Below are 24,618 nucleotides of genomic sequence, written 5' to 3'. Positions count from 1 at the left end.
AAAAAGCTGGTCAGATACATTAGATAGCTTTCTTCCGAATCATTATTTGGCCGCCAGCTCTCTGCATACACAGGAACGCTCGTCTCGCCCAAGTCTCCATGAGACTCCACTGGCAGCGGCTTATCTCCCCGCCACGTTGATCAAAAGGATTAGCCTTTGAAATTCCAACCACTGGACCCTTCTTCTCTTCCATGACATCATCTCTTGAGGGAGATTCAGGGGTCCCGTACACATTAGTCTGTCTTCAGATCTCACCGATAGTGGTGGGCTTCGTGGACTTGGCCACTACTTTTTTATTGATAGCCTGTCCATGAAATATCAGTGGCAATGCAACATCCGGCACCACCGCCGATCAGCTGTTACCGATGCCGGACAGGAAGTTCTCGGATGCTGCCGGAACTCAGCAGCTCAGTTAAAACTATGGTAGTTGGGGTTAGGTACTAAGGATCCAGCCCTATACATCTGGCGGTTGATTGACGGTGGGGCCAGATGTCGCACCACCACAGATTGAATATCGATAGTCCATCAATAAAAAAGTAGTAGTCAAGAAACATCTGGACAGCATGGTGGCTCAGTGGTTAGCACTGTGGCTGTAGAGCGCTGGGGTCTCCTGGGTTCAAATCTCACCAAGGACAACATCTGCAAGGAGTTTGTATCTATGCCCCATGTTTGCGTGGGTTTCCTCCTCGTTTCCTCCCACGCTGCAAAGACATACTAATAGGGAATGTAAATCAAAAAAGGAAAAGAGGAAGCTGTATGCCATAAATATTTCAAGATTTTATTAGAACAAATAATTAAAAGAATAATCAAACAAATGATGAAATAGGGACAACAAATGCAAAAATAAACCAATGTAAGAGGGTAATGAGCCAAAATAGTAAGGCTATGTGCACACGTTGCAGATTTTGATGCGTTTCCGCAGCGTTTTTGGACGTGCGGAATTGCATCAAATCCGCAGTGTAGTGCTCAAGCAATGTTAGTCAGTGGGAAATTTATAATTGTTGTGCACATGCTGCGGAAAAAAACGCACGGATTTGCAGCGTTTTATTTTCCGCAGCATGTCAATTCCTTTTGCAGGTCTGCAGCGTTTCTGCACCCATTGACTACTATCTATAGATCTATCTATCTATCTATAGATCTATCTCATCCTCATGTCCAAGTTACAGGGTAGTAATGTAAACTGCATATACTTGGATTCAATAGATCTACAAGCATATAGTGCAAAACACATGTGCAAATGAATCAAAAGACATATATGAGAGAAGGCAGATGAAATAAGTATACTGGCACGTTACCTTTAAGTGGCGGCAACACCCCGACGCGCGTTTCGCGTTAGCTTTTTCTTAGGCGAATGTGTATGATAGGGAATGCAGGTTGTGAGCCACAATGGGGACAGTGATGATGATGTCTGTAAAGCTCTGCAGAATATGATGGCGCTATATGAGCAAAGCATAATAAGTTAAATAAATTAATAAATATCTAGAAACACCAAACTCCTCCCACAATGACAAATGTAAAAAAGGCAAATATGTAATATAGACTTTGAAAAAGGTGCAAATTACCGTAAATGTAAACAAAAAGTATGTAGCCAGATATTTCTATGCTTGGGTAAAATGTGTGACAACTGCAAAAATGGTGACAACCATGTATGATGTTATGGCATGGTGCACAGCAGTTGCTATCATGGTAGAAATTTCTGTAGCGTCGCTATTTCTGAGAATGTGGCAAATTCGTGGTGCCACCCAAACTGCAGGCAACCTGAATCAGAGCCTGAGTGCACCATTGTAGCCAGGTATGTTTTTACTCTCTGTACATTTCAGAGATTTTAGAAGCAAATCTGTCGCCGTTCACTTCTGAGGATTATGTCAAGTTTTCTTCTTTGCTGGGCATCAAGGGGTTGGACACGTAATCAATATTCCTACCCAGGCTCGGACTGGCCCACAGGAGAGCAGGAGAATCCCCCGGTAGGCCGCTGTGAAGACGTACTAATGAGTAGTGCTACTTGATTCACAATTTGCAGAAATAGGTGTAATCTAATCATTCATTAAACAAGCTAGACAAGACAATATTACGGTACATAGAAGCAAAAGTAACTTTGTGTAGTATGTTCATCTGAGCAGTGGGCTCCAAGAATCAATGTTACTAGTGGGCCTTAGCCAGCCCAGTCTGACACTGTTCATACCCCTGGTCATTTTTCTTTTTACTGTCTGCAGATATTCGGTTCCCTGATAAGATGGGATGCGTTTTCTGCTTCGCCCCAGGACCATGGTATCTGCCCCACAGCAACGGAATGGCCAGCCCTTATTACAATAGTGAATTAGGAATTTCCTTTTATTCAGCATCTCTGATTTTTTTTCAATAAGGCTGCCACTCACATACTAGGGGAGTAATTAATACGTCTGCAAGAATGGCCCGCTGTGCACGCAGAACAGAAATAATAGATGATTTCCGATATTCGTGGCTTGTGAATCATCCGCTCCGTACCCTTTACATCAGATAATATCAGAGGAATACCACCAGTTTAGAGGCGGGGGATTAATGTTCTTGTATAAATCCTCTCTTAGTCATTTATGTAGAGCAGGAAATAGGAGTAGGGAAGGAAACGTGGACTTCCCGATTCTGGCCTCACTAGTCTATGGCTTTGTATGATTGTTTTGCTAGCCGGGGACCTGTCAATCAGAGGGATCAGCGAGGTCAAACGCTTCACACCAACGTCTCTCAGCATGTATTGCACATCTGAAGTGTGAAGTTTTTTGTCAGGCCAATTTTACCAATGTGTATGTGATGAAAATCTGCAGAACACACAACATAAAAGCCCTGTACCATACTCTTAGTATTATTAGGTTGCACAATAACCAACATTTAAACTCCAAATTTAAGACATTTTAGCCAAGAAGCCTAAAAGTGATCCTCCACCTGTGACCCATCTACCTGTTACCCTCCACTCGTTACCTTCTACCCGTGATCCTCCACCCGTGACCCACCACCCGTGACCCACCACCCGTGAACCTCTACCTGCAACCATCTACCCGTTACCCTCCACTCGTTACCTTCTACCCGTGATCCTCCACCCGTGATCCTCCATTCGTGACCCTCCACCCGTGACCCACTACCCGTGACCCACTACCCATTACCCTCGACTCGTAACACTCTACTGTAACCCTTCACCTGTGACCCTCCACCCTTGACCCGTCACCCTCTACCCGTCACCCTCCATCCTGGGGGACTTAAAAGTGACCATATATTTTTCATGCATTGCCACCCTACCTAGTGCCCTCTGTTTGCCTCTTGATACCTCCTTCTCTCAGATTTTGCTAAAAAAATGAAAAACAGGTTCAATAAATAAATAAAATTCCCACTAATCCAATGCTGATGTATCTCCCGGTTTCAGTTTACAGCCAGCTATAATTTACCTGCTTCAGCCAATCAGTGTGTGCACATGCTGTACAACACTGGCATGACCATTCAGCACAGGGCTATGATGTCTGAGGCGTGACTCTTGTGCCCACTGATTGGCTGCAGCGTTCACATGTTGGCAGGTTTTAAATAAAAACCGGAAGAAGCACCAGAACATCAGCACTGGATCGCTTAGGTCGAAGAAGAAGTGACTATTGTTTTTCTTTTATAGCATTTGCACCTATTTTGATTTTTTTTTAAATAGGATAACCCCTGTAAAGGGAACGAACACTCTAAATATATCCATAATACTTGATATTGTATATACGGTATTTATATTCTGATAGGGAGCTGAAAACCACAACCTTACACCTAATTGATAAAATTCTAGTTGCCTGCAGCAATCACTAAAGGAGCTTACTTCACTACAAAAGGTGCTATAAAAACATATTAGATCACTGGAACTGTCGGCAATCACGAGAACAGGGGTCCTGTGTTCCACGATTGAGATGAATAATGGTTCAGCATGAGCACTAGTGACATATTCATCACATACTCATGACTTTCAAATGGAGTTTCCGAAACGTGCGTAGCCGCCATTGGGTGTACATGATATCCCTTTAGGCTACACTGAAGAGGGAAATTTAAGAGATTCTGTGGTTTTGACCCTTTATCAATAAAGGGGCAGGACGGCGTACTGGGACCCACACCTGTCCCTGTCACTATAATGGGGCCCTGGCTTTCCCTTATCTCAGGGGTACCTATAATGTTTAGGAGGCCTGAGCCGCCAGCGTATCCCTGTCTTCTGTGCAGGCCCTATCAGTGGCCCCCTCTCCCCCCAAGGGAGGTGGACTGCACCAGTGCATAAATACGACAATTAAACAGGGTAAACAGACAAGGTAACTAAAAGTCTCAAACTCACCAAATGCTCACACAACCACAGAGGAAACACAGAAGGGAAGAGAAGAAAAGAACTAGGAAGGAAAACGGGTTTAACATGCAACCAAAACAGCAGACACCAATCTCTGTAAATAAACCTCCAAGCTCCTAATAGCACTCTCCTTCTCACTCCAAACCAGGCAGCAGAACTGATCACTGACAACAGTTGTAGACAAAGCTGAGTCTATATAGGAGCGGAGATTACCAAAACCAAATCAGCTGAGAGACATAGCTCTCAGTAACTTCAGTAACCAGGTTTAACTCCTGCCCTGCTGGCACAAGACTGCCAGGTCAGAATTCAGGAGAAGAGCTTCTGTTCATCATGTGTGAACGAGGCCCAGAGCGCTGTGGTTCTCTGGAACCTCTCTGTCGCGGTAGCCCCGTGACAACATTATAATATGGTAAAAAACATTGACAAAACCAAAAAAAGTATATAACCAACACGAAAACCTGATTTAAACAGTGGGTTTTTTTTTTAAATGGCACATTTCATATTTTGAGACACCTGAAGTCAGTGTTCATCCTAATGTTGACTACTATGACTCTGGTGACGTAGGAAGGAACGCACATGGGGAATATTATAAGGGGTTACTGTCATTATCATAACACGATTTGCAATAAAATGATGGGAGAAGAAGAAATCTTGTGACATTTGGGTGAAATAATTACGCTCTTCTGTCTTGGAGTCGTTAGCGTTGCCTGTGTGTGGTGCTTCCTGTTTTTGTAATTACTGTTCTGAGCGAGGACATTAGAATTTTCAGAACCTTGTGATAATGACTTGTAAACTGTAATATGTCGGTTAATAAGATGTAACCATATCATCTGTTTCACTTCTGAGTCATTCCTGGGTCTGTGCAGGGCGTAGAACAATTTTAGCTCATAGAGCTTAGACGTACAGAGATGGACTAATGTATGTATATACAGTACGTAAGGCCAAGAATACAGCAGCACACTGCATGTAAAAAGATAAACGCAAGCATCGAATATGTGACATTTTAAGTGCATTACTGCAGTGATGCAACTTACATAAGTTGGCCAATTTGTGAGCACCCACGAGCCACGACAAGGTGACCTTTCTCTGGAGAGAACCAAACCATTTCTGTCAAATAAGACCCTCCTGAGTCAAAAGCCTAAAAATGTAAAGAGTAGGTAGGAGTGAATGCAAATAAAAAAATCCTGAAGGCTCATTCATACTTCTGATTTTTACACGTATGAGAAAAATGGACCAATTGTTCTGATCAGAAATTCTAAAAAGTCATTTACATTTTAATTACGACTTACGATATCTAGAAAGCTTAATATTACCAATATAGCCACCACTGCATCCTCTGAATTGATTTTTTAGATGTTTACCTAGCAGATGCTTGCTATAGGCAGTGGGGACGTATCACTTAGTAATTAGGTACATTTTTCATGCAGTGGAAAGGAGAGTAACAATTCTTGTGGGAACTCATTCGATTGTATAGGTGGCAACCAACATGGCTACACAACCCAACTATCATAGAGCCTAGATGCCTGTGTAGTATTCAGTTTAGTTTCCTTTACATTATATTTTAATAGCCCAAACTTATTTTGCCACCATTTTGTCTTTTTTAGTCTTCCTTACTTTTCGCGTGGGTCGCCTTTTTAAAAAATTTTAAAAACGGGAAAGTAAAAAAAAGTATAACTCCCAAAATATCTGGAAATGTTGCTGTCGATGTCTTGTCAGCTGTTTATTCCAAACTTTTACTATTGGGCATGCCACCTATTTTAGTCAGTGGTTGCAAAATAAAATTCACAGTCCCGTGGTCGATAAGTGTTGGGTTGCTAATGCCCCCGGTTAGGTCCCTGACTATCGTGGAGAGCAGATGTCTATCACTGGACATGCGTGGTCTGCAACTTCTTCATAGTGCACATCTGTACCCCATAAAGGTCAATGACTCTTCACCGGTCAATGACTTCACCACGAACATTTCTAGCCAGATGGTCGTCTCCTTGTGTTGACCCTTATTTCTCAAGAATCCTTCCCTTCGCCCCAGCAGCTGGATATCAGCTTCTGGGCCCTAATCCTGACTGATGACGGAACCATTCTTGTCTAATCAGTGCTTCTCATTTTTCAGAATTTCTGCATTTTTGTTTGTCCACTCACTTTTTGATGATTGACCATAAGTTCTCAATGGGATTGAGATTTGGGAACCCAAAATGTCAATGTTTTGTTCACTGAGTCACTTAGATATCATTTTTGTCTTGTGACATGGTCTCCATCATGCTGGAAAAAAAGAGTTGCTCGTCACCAAATTGCTCCTGGGTCGCTGGAAGAAATGTCCCTTGGAGGATGTTTACATCCCATTTTTTACTCATGGCAGTGACCTTAGTCCAAATTGTGAGTGAGCCCCCACCACAGATGAGAAGCCCCCACACATGAACGGTCTCAGGATGCTTCACTCCCGGCAAGACACAGAACTCATGGTAGCGCTCACCTTTTCTTTTCTGTACAATGATTCTTCCACACGTCTTGAATAGTCTGAAAATGAACTGCTGATCGGAGCGGATCCCAATGGTCAGACATCCATTCATCAATTTGTTTTCAGTAGACATCTCCTTTAAGAGGATCCCATTAGGGGAAAGAAGGAACCAGGAATAGACTTTCAAGAAAAGTGTAGATGAAACAAGAAATAAATTCAGAAACGTGAATGGATACCAGTAGAGGAAAGTATGAGAATGCCAAAAGTGAGAAGCAGTTACCTGCAGAGAAAAATCGAAGAACACTAAGTAGATCCACAGCCAAAAAATAAACTTCAAAAGAACAGTAGGGGAAAGTAAAAGAATGACGATATACTATGCTTTTCGGCGACATTACGAAATGGTACCATAAAGTTAAATTAGTTTTAACTAACGTATTTTACTTGATTATCGTGAATACAACTCCAGAAACCGATGATCAGCTCTTATCGCTGCAGGAAGCCATGTCTGGCCTTACTTGGAATTAGATGGTGGCCATTCACCTGGATGACCAAGCTGGGTCTACAAAGGGGAGAGCTGTTAGGATCTTTCCTCTCTGACTCATAGCCATGGGTCCCAAGTACGAGAGCACTTCTCTATGACATCTATAGTACATGCGCTAACTAGGAGTCGAAAGCTTGGCAATTGCCCAGGGCCCCAATTTCTTGGGGACCCTAAGCAAGAGAACCACAGGAAAAATCTAAATACACCAATGTTTTTGAGGCATACGGCAGCTGTCACGACTCTATTGCGGGGTGTCCCTGGACCAGGGGCTCCTTCCATGTTCCTAACACTAGGGACACCCTGTTCCCTGGATTACTTCTGATGGTGAAGATGCCGGGGCCACATACCAAACCTTAGCTCCTTAGTCCGCCCTCAGTCTGTACCCTTCCAGCACCCAGGGAAGAGGGAAGTAGTAGTGTACCATAATACTACAACTAGACTAAGTAATACGAACAGGGATAATGAAAAATTCCAATGATAGAAATATATTCACATAAACAGCAGTCAAATGCACCAGGGAGTGGAGGATGGGGTTAAATTAAAGTAGAAGAAGAAAGGGAATTATCATACGCTCAAAACCTAGCAACAGATAAATTCTCCAGCCGCCTTCTGATATAACAACCACCAACAGCCTCCAGCCATGCAGCATAAGCTAACTCTGACAATGAGTGCTAGCCAGGACCTAAATTATATAGGAGATTGAAGTGGCTAACAGTGCACAGCTGAGAGCCCTAATGCAGGAAAGCTTCCAGGAGCTCTCAACTGAGCAGAATAACCCCTGCACTGCTAAAAGAAACCTTTGCTGTTTAATATGAAGGTGAAGTGCTTCTAATCCATGCAGGAGTATGAGAAATCAGACGCTGCGGGTCTTCTAGCTCCTCTCTGTGGCGGTAAACCTGTGACAGCGGCATTCTTTGGCCTTTAAATTGCAGTATTATGTGGGATATATAGGCAGTATTTTGGGTCCTCTTATATTATGATACTGCATATTAGTTGAGGTATTATGTGGGTGTTTTATGGAAGTATTGACTTGGCACTACATGGTGGTAGTATACGGCCTTTATATGACAGTATAGTCCCATCACTATATAGAGGGGGTATTATAGTGTAGGTTGTATTGACTTTTACTGCATGCTGGTATTATACAGCCTTTATATGACAGTGTAGTCACATCACTATATAGAGGGGTATTGTGTAGGTTGTATTGACTTGGTACTGCATGTTGGTATTATACGGCCTTTATATGACAGTGTAGTCACATCACTATATAGAGGGGTATTGTGTAGGTTGTATTGACTTGGTACTGCATGTTGGTATTATACGGCCTTTATATGACAGTGTAGTCACATCACTATATAGAGGGGTATTGTGTAGGTTGTATTGACTTGGTACTGCATGTTGGTATTATACGGCCTTTATATGACAGTGTACTCACATCACTATATAGAGGGGTATTGTGTAGGTTGTATTGACTTGGTACTGCATGTTGGTATTATACGGCCTTTATATGACAGTGCAGTCACATCACTATATAGAGGGGTATTGTGTAGGTTGTTATTGACTTGGCACTATATAGTGGTATTAAAAGGACTTTATATAACAACAGCATTTTTACATCACTATATATAGCTATTGTGTAGGTTGTATTGACTTGGCACTATATGGTGGTATTATACAGCCTTTATATGACAGTGCAATCTTATCACTAAATAGAGGTATTGTGTAAGTTTTATTGTCTTGGCACAATATGGTAGTATTATGTGGTCTGTTTATGGCAATTTATTTTATTGGCATTATTGTCTTACCACTAAATGTCGGTATTATGTCTACTGAATATAACAGAAAAATAGTCAAAAATGACAACGGTGAGGGCTACTTTACTGTCCAGGGTCTGGCTTTTTACAAAACAAAACTAGGCATGACGACAGAATAGGTCCATGTATCTAGGTGGTTGAGGCCGTCTCTTTACAAGGGTAAGCATAATCCAACCGCCTATGTTTGACCCATAGAAACCTAATGGACAATTTAGGTGTTAAAATTGGAGAACAAAGTAGAAAACAGTGATCCAATTTAGATTTTCTTCCATCTACAATCCGATATTAATAATTGGTGGGTTAAATCTGCAGTAGATCTCGCTTCCAGAACATTTCAGCGTTCCGCTCCTCACCTTTTTCCCGGTCGCTCTTCAGGCCATGTCAGCACTAGCGGAGTCACTTTTTTTTTTAATAAAAAAGGAATTTTAACATGGAATTTTTTGGAAGCCCGCTCCCAGCATTGCTGCTAAACAAACCTTGAGTGAGTTCCTTCGATTCTGACTGCCTGAATGGACTCACATTCTGGAATAATGCTAAAAAATCACTACCCGAGGGTCACAGGTCACACTGCAGTTCCGTGAATGTGGCTTTCTGAACCAGACAAAGCTTTCTTCTCTTATCTTATTGATAGTTTTTGCTATTTGGGGAGCAAATTACTCACAAAATTCTTATATTTCAATCATTAAAGGCAGCACAAAAATGACTGTTCAAACCTAGCAGAGGAGGTTGGTGCATCATGACGTGGTTAACTAGTTCAGTGCACAGTCCCACCTACTTAATTTCCATCTCTCTCCGCCTTTCGCTGGCTTCTGTAATGCCAGAGCTGTCAATCAAAGAAGAGAAGGGCGGTGATAGATGGATAACAAGTAGGTTGGAGGGTGTACGAACTGCTCAGCCACACTACGGGTGCACCGATCACCTGTGCTTGGTTTGAACAGTCATTATGTGCTGACACACACAGCCTAGGATCACGTGACCTGTTGTTCTCTCATCAGAGAAACTTGGCCTAATCACACTCTGATTAGAGTTTGATCAAAGTTTGGAGAGAAAAAAAATGTCTCCATCTTGTCTATTTTATCAGGTTTGTGAAAATCGGACTGCACTCAGATGCTATCTGAGTGCAGTCTCATTTTTTTTCCCCATAGATATGAATGACCGAGTGCAATCCATAATCGGATGCAACTTGTGCATGCTGCGATTTTTTTTCTCTTTGCGCCGGAAAAAATCGGATATGTGCGTGGCCCAAAAGACTAACATGGGGACGAGTGTGATCCGTCCACAGGATGGATAGCACTCGACCGATTTTTACAGTCGCGTGCACGAGTCAGAGGGAAACTGACTGTCTGATTGGGGTACTGGTCAGGAATGATAATTGGTATCATAGTCACAATTTTGGGACTATACCTTTTTCTTTTGACTCCGGAACTATGGGATAAAAGAGAAGAAGGCGACCTCCGAATGTAACATTCTCTTTATCCGGAGGACCACCGGAGACCATGCATTGTATTGGTGACCTGCTGCATTCAGTGGGTTGGGCATTTAGAGAGTGTTTATTCCCAGTATAAAAAATTGGGCTGGAGTTTGTTGTTCCGATGGGGTAGCCTTTCTGGTTATGAGGGTAGCGCAGCACAGAGTATTTGCAGCAATAGCAATGGCCACTCGTTTCTGTTAGTCAGGACAGTGCTGCCTATTACTGGGATAGTGGCCTGAGACTGGGAAGGAAAATGGAGGCCTAGGCGACGATTGTTGACGATTGTTTGGTGAAGTTGTTTTTACATTTTGGTGCCTTTTTTATTGTCTTGTATGGTCATAAATGAATATAATTTTGTTTTTCGGCCCAACAGAGCAGCAGAGGGTGATGTTACTGAGCAGCTCGCCCACCGTTGTGAAGAAATACTTCCCGATTCCAGTGGAGCATTTAGAAGAGGAGGTGCGGATCCGGTCGGCGGATGACGGGAAGCTCTTTAGAGAGGAGTACAATGTGAGTCTATGGGGAAAGACTGTCCGTGCTGGAAGATCGCCAATCACAGCAGATCGCCTCGAGTCAGATTTCCATTTTTTTCTTTCACAATGACATGCAGGGCTAAAGTGAGTTTTAATTTCCCCTTCATTTTCCTGCGGATCCACTATCAGACCCCAGCCAGGTGGGCCATAGCCCCATGCACAGTGCTACTGGCTTTCCACACGTGATATATTCCCGTAATTATCAGTAATTTTTGGACATGGTAATTTTTGGACACGGTAATTTTTGGACATATGTATTTTGCATGTGACAGGCCATTTATGTACCAAAATTAGAAATCTCCCCCTTTCCATAGGATAGGGAATAACTTCCCAATTGTTGGGGGTCTGACCACCGAACCTGAGAAAGGCGCTCCATCTGACTAGGGCGGAGGTTGAGCGTGCACATCTCCGCTCCTCTCATCCTTAGGGCTCAGTGAAACGTCAGGTTTCTTCACATACGAGTAAAACAAACCGAGTTTCGTCAACATTTTCATCTGAGTTTGGTCAGAGTTTCTTTCATTTTTTTTTTTTTATCACTGATGAATAAAAATAAAGTCTCTTCACCTTCTTTTATTTATTAGTCAGTGAAAAACAGAGATCACACAGATGGCATCCGAGTGCCTTCCAATTTATTCAGCGACCCATAGACTTGCATTGCCGAGTTTGATCTGATACTTGGACCAAAATCAGACAATCGCGGAAATATGTTCGATTTTGATCCAAAAGTCGGGTCAAAATGGACCATTCAAGTCTATAGGTTCAAGGACCGCACTCGGATGCCATCTGAATGCAGTCCAAGTGAATGGAGAAGGTGGAAAAACTACCTCTCTATGTAAGAGAAAAACTAATACGCTCAGACCAAATTCTGATCAAAATAATTGGTCCGTTTTTCTCCTATGTGATAAAAAAAATAACAGATATCTGAATGAGGCCTAAGTGGGAGAGCAGTTGATGCAGTGGGAATAAATAATGTATAGGTGCAGATCCATTATATAGCAAAGGTATCAGACTGTAACAGGCGCAAGAATAATTTGTTTTTTTGTTTTTTTAATTCTACAGTCGTTACAGTCTGGGAATTTCCAAGGAACGTTTGAAGTGGCCAATAGGGAAGAAAACAAGGAAAACAACAGATACCCCAATATCCTGCCCTGTAAGTCCCATCTGTAAGACAGAACCACTTACTTATGTCTTCCAAGTGACATGTGCTCAGTTATCAACCGTTTGTTTAAAGGTGATTTATAAATATTTGCATTATTTGTTTCCTAAAGCAGGTCCCCTTTTTTATTCCGTTCTATCTGGTGCCGTATATGTATGACCATTGTGAGGCAGTGAGGGGGATCATATGTAAAGGTCGATATGTGTCCCCCCGGAATGTGGACAGAGTCTTATTAAACCCGCTGGAGCGCCTAGTGTTTACACCCTATATTAAGGGTCACCAATCTAACCCAAGAAGAGGTGCGAAACCGGAATCAATATCACCATTACACACTGAACGGGAAACCACTGGGTAAATCTGACAGGGAGAAGGACTTGGGGATCCTAGTTAATGATAAACTTACCTGGAGCAGCCAGTGCCAGGCAGCAGCTGCCAAGGCAAACAGGATCATGGGGTGCATTAAAAGAGGTCTGGATACACATGATGAGAGCATTATACTGCCTCTGTACAAATCACTAGTTAGACCGCACATGGAGTACTGTGTCCAGTTTTGGGCACCGGTGCTCAGGAAGGATATAATGGAACTAGAGAGAGTACAAAGGAGGGCAACAAAATTAATAAAGGGGATGGGAGAACTACAATACCCAGATAGATTAGCGAAATTAGGATTATTTAGTCTAGAAAAAAGACGACTGAGGGGTGATCTAATAACCATGTATAAGTATATAAGGGGACAATACAAATATCTCGCTGAGGATCTGTTTATACCAAGGAAGGTGACGGGCACAAGGGGGCATTCTTTGCGTCTGGAGGAGAGAAGGTTTTTCCACCAACATAGAAGAGGATTCTTTACTGTTAGGGCAGTGAGAATCTGGAATTGCTTGCCTGAGGAGGTGGTGATGGCGAACTCAGTCGAGGGGTTCAAGAGAGGCCTGGATGTCTTCCTGGAGCAGAACAATATTGTATCATACAATTATTAGGTTCTGTAGAAGGACGTAGATCTGGGGATTTATTATGATGGAATATAGGCTGAACTGGATGGACAAATGTCTTTTTTCGGCCTTACTAACTATGTTACTATGTTACAGCAGAACGCCTGTGATTCACAAGGCAAAATTAAAGAAAGAGTGGATTTGGTCCAATGTAATGGAGAATACAAGTGTTCCCTTAAATAGAGATGTCAAAAAAGAATCGGGAATCATGGAGTTGAGCGTAGGGTTTTATTCTGACCTCCAATTTCTTCACGTATGAGAAAAATGGACACGTCAGAGCGTGCTCCGAGTGTCATCAGCTTTTCACATACGTGGAGGAAATAAAAAATGTTTCTCCAACTTCTCCTTTTTGACATTCGGTGAAAATCGGGCCGCAGTTAGATGTCATCCGAGAGCGGTCAGATTTTTTTCCCGGACCTATCGAGTCTGTCTCTTTGATCAAAATCAAACATGTCTTTGTAATTTTTTCCATCAACCGCTCGGTCTCTAAAATATTCCGAAACGGCCACATAGACTATCACAGGTGCGAGTGCTATCCGGATGGCACTTGTACGAGAAAATCGGATGTCTGAATGATCCCTAGATGTATTTTTTCTAGGTGTTACTTCTTAATAGGGAGGCGTACCGTATTTTTCGGACTATAAGACGCACTGGACCATAAGACGCACCCCAAATTTGGGGGAGGAAAATAGGAAAAAAAATATTTTTTTTATAAGATGGGAGTCCGTTTTATAGTCCGTATTTAAGGTATCCTTTCCTCAGGAAGGCAGGGTCCTTTCCTCAGGAAGCCGGCGGCGGCAGAAATGGGGCACCACTCCACCACTGCCTCAATCAGCTGGTAAGCTACATTCGGACTATAAGATGTGTCCCTAATTCCCACCCCAATTTTTTCTTATGGTCCAAAAAATACTGTAATTATCCCATCGTTACTGATCTCCAGCCATATACGCATTTATTGTTCTTGTGGTGATAAAAATGTAGAAAATGTTTCGGCAGTTGTAGATTGAGTTGGCAAAGTCCCAGGAATCCTTCCGAGCATATTCTTACTTGTCTGTGTAAACAGGCAGCCTGCTGCAGAAAGAAGAATCAGATCAGTTGTGGAAAATAAAAAATGTATATAGTGAGGGGGAAGCGATGAGCCCTTGTGCTTCACAGGAAGGACGTGTTCTCACAGAGGAATTTCATGTGGATTTTGCAGCGGATTCTTTTCTAAAAATCCACTTGAAGAACAGTCCTTGGTATGAGCTTCCGTTGGCTTCAATGGGAGAACGCTTGTAGTGCACATGGTGCTGTTTTTCTCAAGTGGAAAAAGAGGCAATATGTTAATTTTTTTTTAGGTGTTTCTGGTTGAAAAAAAGACAATACAAATTTTAAAAAAACAGCCCCATGCATATAAACGATGTTGAAATATGCAGAAAAAAATGTTTTTAAACGATTTTTTAACTTGGTGAACAAAATCATCGTGAACATAAAAAAACACACAAAAAAATGACTTCAAATGCTCTTTGAATGCAATTTACAGACTTTCCATAAGGGCCCAGGGGCATCAACTTACATCTCTGTTCTAAAATAAGGCAAGGCAGTGTTGTACTTTTTGAAGGGGGTTTACACTAAAGCCCCCATATACATCAGACTGTCTGTCCATTTCGCTGATAACACCAGCTTCAGGCAACTTTAGTCTGACATGTTTGGGGAACTTAAAGGGAATCTGTCACCAGGTTTTTGACAACTAATCTGAGAGCAACATAATGTAGAGACAGATACCCTGATTCCAGTGATGTGTCACTTATTGGGCTGCTTGTTGTAGTTTTGATAAAATCCCTATTTTATCAGCAGGAGATTATCACTGGAGGACTAGTAACCTGCTGTCAGATAGTCCTCCGTGTTCATGAGCAGTATAACCCCGTCCCCACCACTGATTGGCAGTTTTCCCTGTACACACGCAGAGAGCAGCCATTTACTAGTGTTGGCGGGGGTATACAGAGCTCAGCATTCAAAAAAACGATAGATCTGCAGTAAAGAAAACTGATGTTATCAAAATGACAGCAAACAGCCCAGTAAGTGACATATCACTGGAATCAGGGTCTCTGTCTCTACATTATGCTGTTCTTTAAGAGGTAGCAAAAACCTGGTAACAGATTCCCTTCAAATGGATTATTCAGTTAGGGTATGAGTCTCCAGTATGCATAGTAAGGGTTGTTAGGATTTTCCAGTCCAGACGTTGAGAGCAGTGGGCACAAAACCACAAGAATGTGATTTGCACTTATGCAGTCACATGCCGACTAGCTGTGCGGAGCCTCGCTCAATGCAAGTGTACTGAACAAGGCTGGATACGTCTAGTTGGAATGTGGCCAGAAGTATACAAGTCACATACTTGCGGTCACATGATCCCCCTCCTGGCGTCAGCACATGAGAATCCAAACAGTGCATGCGCTATGAGGACTCACAGGTGCGCAGTCACAGAGAGTGCATGCAGACTTGTACCCCAAGGTCCGAACAACCCCTTTAAGCAAGGAGGGCTCCATAGTAAAATCAATAACTAGTCACCTGAAGGTTGCCTTTTATTGGTTCCATTGGTTCCCCTCTTGGCGAAATTACGAATTCCTTTGGTGTGATCATACAGTTAGGGCCAGAAATATTTGGACAGTGACACAATTTTCGCGAGTTGGGCTCTGCATGCCACCACATTGGATTTGAAATGAAACCTCTACAACAGAATTCAAGTGCAGATTGTAACGTTTAATTTGAAGGGTTGAACAAAAATATCTGATAGAAAATGTAGGAATTGTACACATTTCTTTACAAACACTCCACATTTTAGGAGGTCAAAAGTAAATAAACATAACCCAAACAAAATATTTTTATTTTCAATATTTTGTTGCAAATCCTTTGGAGGCAATCACTGCCTTAAGTCTGGAACCCATGGACATCACCAAACGCTGGGTTTCCTCCTTCTTAATGCTTTGCCAGGCCTTTACAGCCGCAGCCTTCAGGTCTTGCTTGTTTGTGGGTCTTTCCGTCTTAAGTCTGGATTTGAGCAAGTGAAATGCATGCTCAATTGGGTTTAGATCTGGAGATTGACTTGGCCATTGCAGAATGTTCCACTTTTTGGCACTCATGAACTCCTGGGTAGCTTTGGCTGTATGCTTGGGGTCATTGTCCATCTGTACTATGAAGCGCCGTCCAATCAACTTTGCAGCATTTGGCTGAATCTGGGCTGAAAGTATATCCCGGTACACTTCAGAATTCATCCGGCTACTCTTGTCTGCTCTTATGTCATCAATAAACACAAGTGACCCAGTGCCATTGAAAGCCATGCATGCCCATGCCATCACGTTGCCTCCACCATGTTTTACAGTGGATGTGGTGTGCCTTGGATCATGTGCCGTTCCCTTTCTTCTCCAAACTTTTTTCTTCCCATCATTCTGGTACAGGTTGATCTTTGTCTCATCTGTCCATAGAATACTTTTCCAGAACTGAGCTGGCTTCTTGAGGTGTTTTTCTGTCTATTTTTGGTATTGATGAATGGTTTGCATCTAGATGTGAACCCTTTGTATTTACTGTCATGGAGTCTTCTCTTTACTGTTGACTTAGAGACAGATACACCTACTTCACTGAGAGTGTTCTGGACTTCAGTTGATGTTGTGAACGGGTTCTTCTTCACCAAATTAAGTATGCGGCGATCATCCACCACTGTTGTCATCCGTGGACGCCCAGGCCTTTTTGCGTTCCCAAGCTCACCAGTCAATTCCTTTTTTCTCAGAATGTACCCAACTGTTGATTTTGCTACTCCAAGCATGTCTGCTATCTCTCTGATGGATTTTTTCTTTTTTTTCAGCCTCAGGATGTTCTGCTTCACCTCAATTGAGAGTTCCTTTGACCGCATGTTGTCTGCTCACAGCAACAGCTTCCAAATGCAAAACCACACACCTGGAATCCACCCCTGACCTTTTAACTACTTCATTGATTACAGGTTAACGAGGGAGACGCCTTCAGAGTTAATTGCAGCCCTTAGAGTCCATTGTCCAATTACTTTTGGTCCCTTGAAAAAGAGGACGCTATGCATTACAGAGCTATGATTCCTAAACCCTTTCTCCGATTTGGATGTGGAAACTATCATATTGCAGCTGGGAGTGTGCACTTTCAGCCCATATTACATATATAATTGTATTTCTGAACATGTTTTTGTAAACAGCTAAAATAACAAAACTTGTGTCACTGTCCAAATATTTCTGGCCCTAACTGTATATGGTTGCTTCACCCTTCCACCCTTAGACCGGCATTTTGACTAGTGTAGTAAACTCTTACAGGGGTATTGTATCTTTTTTTATTCAATTTCCCAATGTATTATTCTGATATTTTTTTCCTCAAGATCTTTGTTCCTGTCATAAAACACAAACATCAATTGTTTCCTTATTATTACACTCTGTTTTCGAGATCTCTGCTTGCTGTCACTGAATAGAGAACGCCATGGTTTATTTCCAGCGGATACAAATCCATCCTGGTGATGTAATGAGCGAATAAGTGTATCAATAAATGTATCAATGGCGCCACATTTTCTGATAAAAGTTGACATCTGATTGTTTGATTTCTGGTCCATGGCGACATTTCCTTTTGTAAATAAATCAGATTTAATTGTGTAGAAAGTTGCAGCCAGTTCGTCATTGGTTCTGTTCTCTCATCAGACGACCACTCCAGAGTTGTGCTGACAGCTGATGGATCCGTATGTTCGGACTACATTAACGCCTCATACATAGATGTAAGAGCCGAGTTTCCCATCTGTTTCATACACTCCGCGTCCTTGTCGCTCACTTTCTTGGCACAGCTGACGCGTTTCGCAATGTTTGTTCCTTTCATTTCAGGGCTACAGAGAGAAGAATAAGTTTATAGCAGCTCAAGGTAGGAACGTGTGGTATGTTTATAAGGCATCGGGGCTCTGCTGCAAAAGTCATGATGACAAATGTTTGTAAAGCAGTTATTCCATGAACTGCGCCACTATTGTCCATGGGTTGTGACTGGTATTGCAACATAGGTCAATTTATTATTTGCAGCAATACCAGAAATGCGCATGGATAAGAGCAAGAAATGTAGTGGTTATAGTGCACTCAACGTCCTATTCCTTTGCCGCATTGATATTTTAACTTTTGACCTGCCACCCTTGATGGTCAGGGGACTGAAGGGGACACGCCGCTGCAGTGATGGAATTTTTTTTTAATATTGAATTTTTTAAACCTATTTATTTTAAATCCCACTTGCTCATAGATCATCAGTGCTTCAGTATTGCAGTATGGTGTGTCTGCCAGTGTAAGCTGACTGGCATTCTATTAGGCCGTGCAACTCATCTCAAAGTGGTAGGGACCATGGGGGTGACAGAGGGAGCTTCCTTCCTCTGTCGACGATGGGGATGACAGAGGAAGCTTCCTGTCTCTGTCGAGGATGGGTGGTGACAGAGGGAGTTTCCTTCCTCTGTCGACGATGGGGATGACAGGATGCTTCCTCCCTCTGTCGACGATGGGTGGTGAGAGAGGAAGCTTCCTGTCTCTGTCGACGATGGGTGGTGACAGAAGAAGCTTCCTCCCTCTGTCGACGATGGGTGGTGACAGAGGGACCTTTCTCCTTCTGTCAACGATGGGGATGACAAAGGGAGCTTCCTCCCTCTGTCGACGATGGGTGGTGACAGAGGAAGCTTCCTGTCTCTGTCGACGATGGGAGGTGACAGAGAGAGCTTCCTTCCTCTGTCAATGATGGGGATGATAGAGAGAGCTTCCTCCCTCTGTCGACGATGGGAGGTGACAGAGAGAGCTTCCTTCCTCTGTCGATGATGGGGATGATAGACAGAGCTTCCTCCCTCTGTCGACGATGGGAGGTGACAGAGGAAGTTTACTGTCTCGGTCGACGATGGGAGGTGACAGAGGAAGCTTCCTTTCTCTGTCGACGATGGGTGGTGACAGAGGAAGCTTCCTGTCTCTGTTGACGATGGGTGGTGACAGAGGGAGCTTCCTGTCTCTGTTGACGATGGGTGGTGACAGAGGAAGCTTCCTGTCTCTGTTGACGATGGGTGGTGACAGAGGGAGCTTCCTGTCTCTGTTGACGATGGGTGGTGACAGAGGAAGCTTCCTGTCGACGATGGGTGGTGACAGAGGGACCTTCCTCCTTCTGTTGACGTTGGGGGATGACAGAGGGAGCTTCCTCCCTCTGTTTCACCACTTAAAGGAGTTATTCTCAACATCATAAGCAGATAAAAGTGTAAAATGCTTGTAAAATCCAACACTTTTGAAATTTACGTCATATTAAAAACCCTCTCCTTTTTCCATAACAGAAGAAGTTGTAATTCTTTAAATTAAAGCTCCTTGACTAGGTTATCAGCCACTACTGTGGTCTATCGGCGGTGGCTGTTCTCCTAGGCAAGAAGCGCAGCGCTTACAAGTTCTATTGACAAAAACGTATAAATGCTGCTCTGAAGCTGGCCGGATCATTGGAAAGCTGTGTCATGTAGTATTAGAGAGCGCCTAGTTCATGCTTTTGGTGCAACCATGACACCAAACAATCCAGCAGTCCGGTAGGTGATTGATAAGCTCCTGATCAGCAATGTTTAGAAAACCCCTTTAAATGCCAATTTTGCTATTGACAGCTGCATTTAAAGGGTTAAATTACAGGGATCAAAGCTAGTTTTTGGGTTTTTTTTTTTTTTGCTGCAATAGCCGAGCTGAGAGTTACAGCTCCACTCCTGCTGCTGATCTCGTGTATGCACCAGCAGAACCCGCCACTGGCAGCACCCGCCACTGGCAGCACCCGCCACTGGCAGCACCCGCCACTGGCAGCACCCGAGAGAGCGACGCTCTTGGCTGTTTTTAAAACCATCCCTATCATGCCGATCGATGTCCAATGAGAATACTCTGCATTTACAATGTGTTTGTAGCAGTTTTTATGTTTCTCTTCCACCACAGGCCCCAAACCGGAGACCATGAATGACTTTTGGAGAATGATCTGGGAGCAGAAATCTGCCACCATAGTCATGCTCACCAACCTGAAGGAGAGGAAGGAGGTTTGTGTCCTGACTCTTATCATGTCCTTCCCTCTGACGTGCCTTCAGATTTTATTGTATGAGGACTGTGACAAAGTCCAAGTATTATAATAGGAGGTGAGGCTGCAGATAAGGAAGGAGGCCGCTGGTGTAATGACGTCGGCTTCCCGTCCTTCCTGCACTTTCCTGATATTTTCCTCCGCAGTCTCGTGATTTACGTCATCAGGTGTGAATATGTTGCACAGAATTAAAATGATATTTGATACAAAAAGTGATGATCACTTACTGCCTTCAGTGCTTCACTTCAGCAATGCAAAGGGTCAAATCAGGAGTGCAGCTCTTGCTGTGACTAGAGCAGTTAAATCTGTCGATGCAGCACGTGACGATCACATAACATAAGGAAAAGATGCAACTCTGATCACAGCTATCCGTATGATCTGTGATACATTTCTGATGGATGCCGATCCATCCTCACGAGAAATGTATGTACTTTATTCCCGGGTATTTTCCATGGAAGTCAATGCACAAAAGTGTCCACCGCAACAATCCCGGTGGTGCAAGTGGAGGTCCTGTTCTCAAAATCGTCTGATATGGGAATACCCAATTAAATAGGGTTTTAAGTCTAAATACACATCACCAATCCATAGAATAGGTGATAAATGTATGATTAATGGGGGAGGGCTCAGATAATTGGGACCCCCACAGATACCTGAGATCAGGGGTCCCAAATAATCCAGTGTGAATGGATCAGTGGGGCACATGCTCGCCACCCTTCCATCAAAAAGGCTGTCTCTGTCAGTCCCATAGAAGTGAACGTGACTGATGGATCGATCTCTATAATGGGGATCTGTAGAGTCTTGTCTGTATGGAGCAGAGGTCGAGCCTAAGTGGGGAGGCTGCTGGCGATGGCGGAGTACGATGCACGGCTATGCTATACTTATGGTGGAGAGATCCGCCTACATTCTGAATGCAGATGTAACTTTTCTGTAGGATAAATGTCACCAGTACTGGCCGGACCAAGGCTGCTGGATATATGGGAATATCCGGGTGTCGGTAGAAGATGTGATTGTTCTGGTGGATTACACCGTCCGGAAGTTCTGCATACAGCCGGTAAGTGTTCCCTCCGCTCGGACTCACATGCCACGTATACATGGCCGCTTGGAAGAAATGTTTAATCTGGCTGTTGTTGTTTTTTTTGTAGGTCCATGATGGCTGCAAGGCCCCCAGGCTGGTGACGCAGCTCCATTTCACCAGCTGGCCGGACTTCGGCGTGCCCTTCACACCCATTGGCATGCTGAAGTTCCTCAAGAAAGTCAAATCTGTCAATCCCGCGCAAGCCGGACCCATCGTTGTTCACTGCAGGTAACTTCTGCGCCACGGTTCCGACAACGACGAGAACCCACGGAGCGCCGAGAGCGTCTGTTCTCAGGAGTTTGTGTTGAAGTGTTACTATTTCCCCTGTGAATGCGGGATGTCTCTACACACGAAGGCTGGGCGCATTTTCAGTCCCAGTGCGATCAGACAAAACATCACACTGGGACCAATGTTTTTCTATAAGGTCCGATTTTGTTTTCTGCTAAGGTCAAGGAAAAGATCGCTGCATTGGATCCGATTATCAGATCGCACTCGGCCATGCAAGTCGTTAGGCCCGTGGAAACCATCGGACTGCACTCGGATGAACATCTGAGTGCAGTCCAATTTCCACAGACTGACAGAATGCAGAAAATGGAGACTTTTTTTTTCTCCATCTTCTCATCGGAGAAAATTGGATCACACTATGGACACACTGTGATCAGAATGTGAATAATATAATCGTCCGATTCTCTCGGTTGACAGAACAGCTGGTCGTCTGCACCCAGCCTAAAGTGTCGCACAAGGGGAGTAGTGATGCACTCGTTTGTCAAGTTATGTATACAATTAGGGGAGGAATAATAGAGGAACAACAATCAATAGATCTGTCAACACCGAATATGGGGAGTTACTTGGTTCCATTCTTGTTATCTACCAGAAGTATATAAGCAGCAGGGAACGGAAGAAAGGGAGCAGGACTGTGGGATCGTACAGTTCACATTGATTGATTGTCTGTCACTATGGCGACACATAGATCTGCACTGAAGCTGTAAACACAACACAGTAGAATATATTATAGACACTTTTCAGAGACAGTGGAACAGTAAAACAAATGATCCTCTATTGTATAGTATCCTGCTATGATACTACACATGACTAGATGACGCTTTCTGCAGTTTTATACTCATTCCTGTAGATGAAATATTTTTGCCTCCATAGCATATTTAATATGGTCATGAGATCTATATATATATATGATTTTATCTGTGTGTGTGTGTGTATATATATATATATATATATATATATATATATATATATATATATATATATACGAGCAGAGAGAAAAGGAGGCAACTAAGAAGTTGGATGTTTCCTATGGAAGATGCAGATGCAGCATATATGGGATTCCGCCCCCAAAGGCATTTTTTCTATATAAGTAGACCCCAGTTTATATATGGTAGGTGGGGGTCTTCGTACAAATTCCTTTTATACACTCTGGTGACAAGTTATATTTGACGGGACCTCATAAAATAATTGCACTTATGACACAAGTTATTTTAAGGAACAAGCCTTGACCCTGGCACGGACTATGGCTGCACCTTATGTAACTGTACACCTAGTTCCTGTGTTGTAAAAAATGGGAAATCCTATAATGGGTGTATACAAATCCGCCCATCACTGCAGAATCTGAAAACCCAATTTGCTAATACTGACCTGCCCCAGGAGACATTTTCAAGGTCCGGAAACCAGGAACTCATCCACATTCCTGTATAACAAGGAAACGTTCTAGATTCTAGTTAAAGGAACAGTGACACCTGCTGGTCAGAAGGAGAAATACAGTCAGATCTTCTGCCATGAGTAGTCTGGAGGTTACATGCTAAGATTAAAACTTCTTACGAAATCCTTACGAATAGAAAAACAAAAGTGGCCTTAAAGGGGTTGTGTGGACTTAGGCTACAAGTCTATGGCGGCTCATTTGGATACAGCCGACTGGCCTATTTCAATCTGGATTTTATAGCAAGACCTGTTACTTGCCATAAATATGTACATTTCTTTTATCTGGTGAATCTCCTGAATCGGGTGGTGGTCTTTTTTTTTGGTGAGATATAGCCCCCCTCTTACTTGCATATAAATCTAGTCTTGTTAGTGAACTCTTCTTGGTAAACACGCCCACTTGGCTAAAAAGACTATATTTATAAAAAGGGATGAACTCAGGAATAGAGGTGCAGGGGCAAAAAGTAAAGAACACCCGGATTCGGGAGAACGGTGGCATTTACACAAGGTGGAAAAATTACAATTTATTGCAAGTAACTGGTCCTTATTAAGAGTTTAGTGCATTGCACCACCTAGTGGCCGAAATGAGTAATGCAAAGCATCAGATTGCGTCTGTGCAACCACATATATAGATGGGAGATTAAAGGGATTTTTATCAGTATGAATCTAGTGTATTCATGAAAATCCACCCCCCTGGACAGACGCCAGGTAAAAGTAGTGAAATATTTGACATTTATTTTTATTTTCCTGATTTATCTGACTAATCTGTGCTGTTTTGCGTCTTTTAGCGCCGGTGTTGGACGGACGGGCACGTTCATATTGATAGATGCTATTATCGACATGATGAATGAAGAAAAGAAGGTGGACGTTTTCGATTTTGTTTTGAAAATCCGAGGTCAACGGCCCCAAATGGTGCAAACCGATGTAAGAAAACAACAAGAATGTAGTCTCCAGCTATCAGCGGCAGCCGGTGCAAAACTACAACTCTCATCATGCCTACAGCTACAGCTGCACAGGCACAGGCATGATGGAAGTTGTGATATTGCAATAGAAGGGTAGTCACAAGTCAGAGATCACTTCTGTATGTCATATAAGGTCCCTTACATTGGTAACACCTCTGTTGGCCAGCAGCTGCAAGAGAAAGTCCTGACATCCTGGATGACGGTGGTCGGCGGCAGGATGCACCTCTGAGCGCTTAGTTGGTTTTATAGAGATCAGATCTGATACTGAGCCCTACATTCCCTTGCAGAGACACAGCTGAATGGGGATCTCCTGGCTTCCTACAGCCACCACTAGGGGGAGTTAAGAGTCAGTGTATACACAGTATGCAGTAAGCTCCTCAGCTCCCCCTAGTGGTGGCTGCAGGAAGCCAGAATGTCATCATGTAGATCAATGTCTATTCTAAGGATTAGGAGCTGGATGAACGGATAGTAAAGTTTTTTATGTGTTACTCTTTTATAACCT

The 24,618-nt window shown here is 43.1% G+C and overlaps 1 protein-coding gene across 1 annotated transcript in view; it reads left to right on the top strand.

The window, feature by feature from the left end:
• PTPRE (protein tyrosine phosphatase receptor type E) overlaps positions 1–24,618 on the top strand; it is a 186,396-nt gene that overhangs the window by 134,310 nt on the left and 27,468 nt on the right. The window contains exons 5-12 of the mRNA XM_069753946.1: positions 10,979–11,115; positions 12,198–12,288; positions 17,972–18,045; positions 18,149–18,185; positions 20,234–20,331; positions 21,301–21,420; positions 21,512–21,672; positions 23,943–24,078. Of these exons, the coding sequence (XP_069610047.1) occupies positions 10,979–11,115; positions 12,198–12,288; positions 17,972–18,045; positions 18,149–18,185; positions 20,234–20,331; positions 21,301–21,420; positions 21,512–21,672; positions 23,943–24,078 (854 nt within the window). The remainder of the gene's footprint in view (positions 1–10,978; positions 11,116–12,197; positions 12,289–17,971; positions 18,046–18,148; positions 18,186–20,233; positions 20,332–21,300; positions 21,421–21,511; positions 21,673–23,942; positions 24,079–24,618) is intronic.

Source organism: Ranitomeya imitator, chromosome 2 (genome assembly GCF_032444005.1).
Source record: "Ranitomeya imitator isolate aRanImi1 chromosome 2, aRanImi1.pri, whole genome shotgun sequence".
NCBI lineage: Eukaryota > Metazoa > Chordata > Amphibia > Anura > Dendrobatidae > Ranitomeya > Ranitomeya imitator.
The sequence above is the reverse complement of the archived record's forward strand: the minus strand, read 5'-3'. Positions and strand labels throughout refer to the sequence as shown.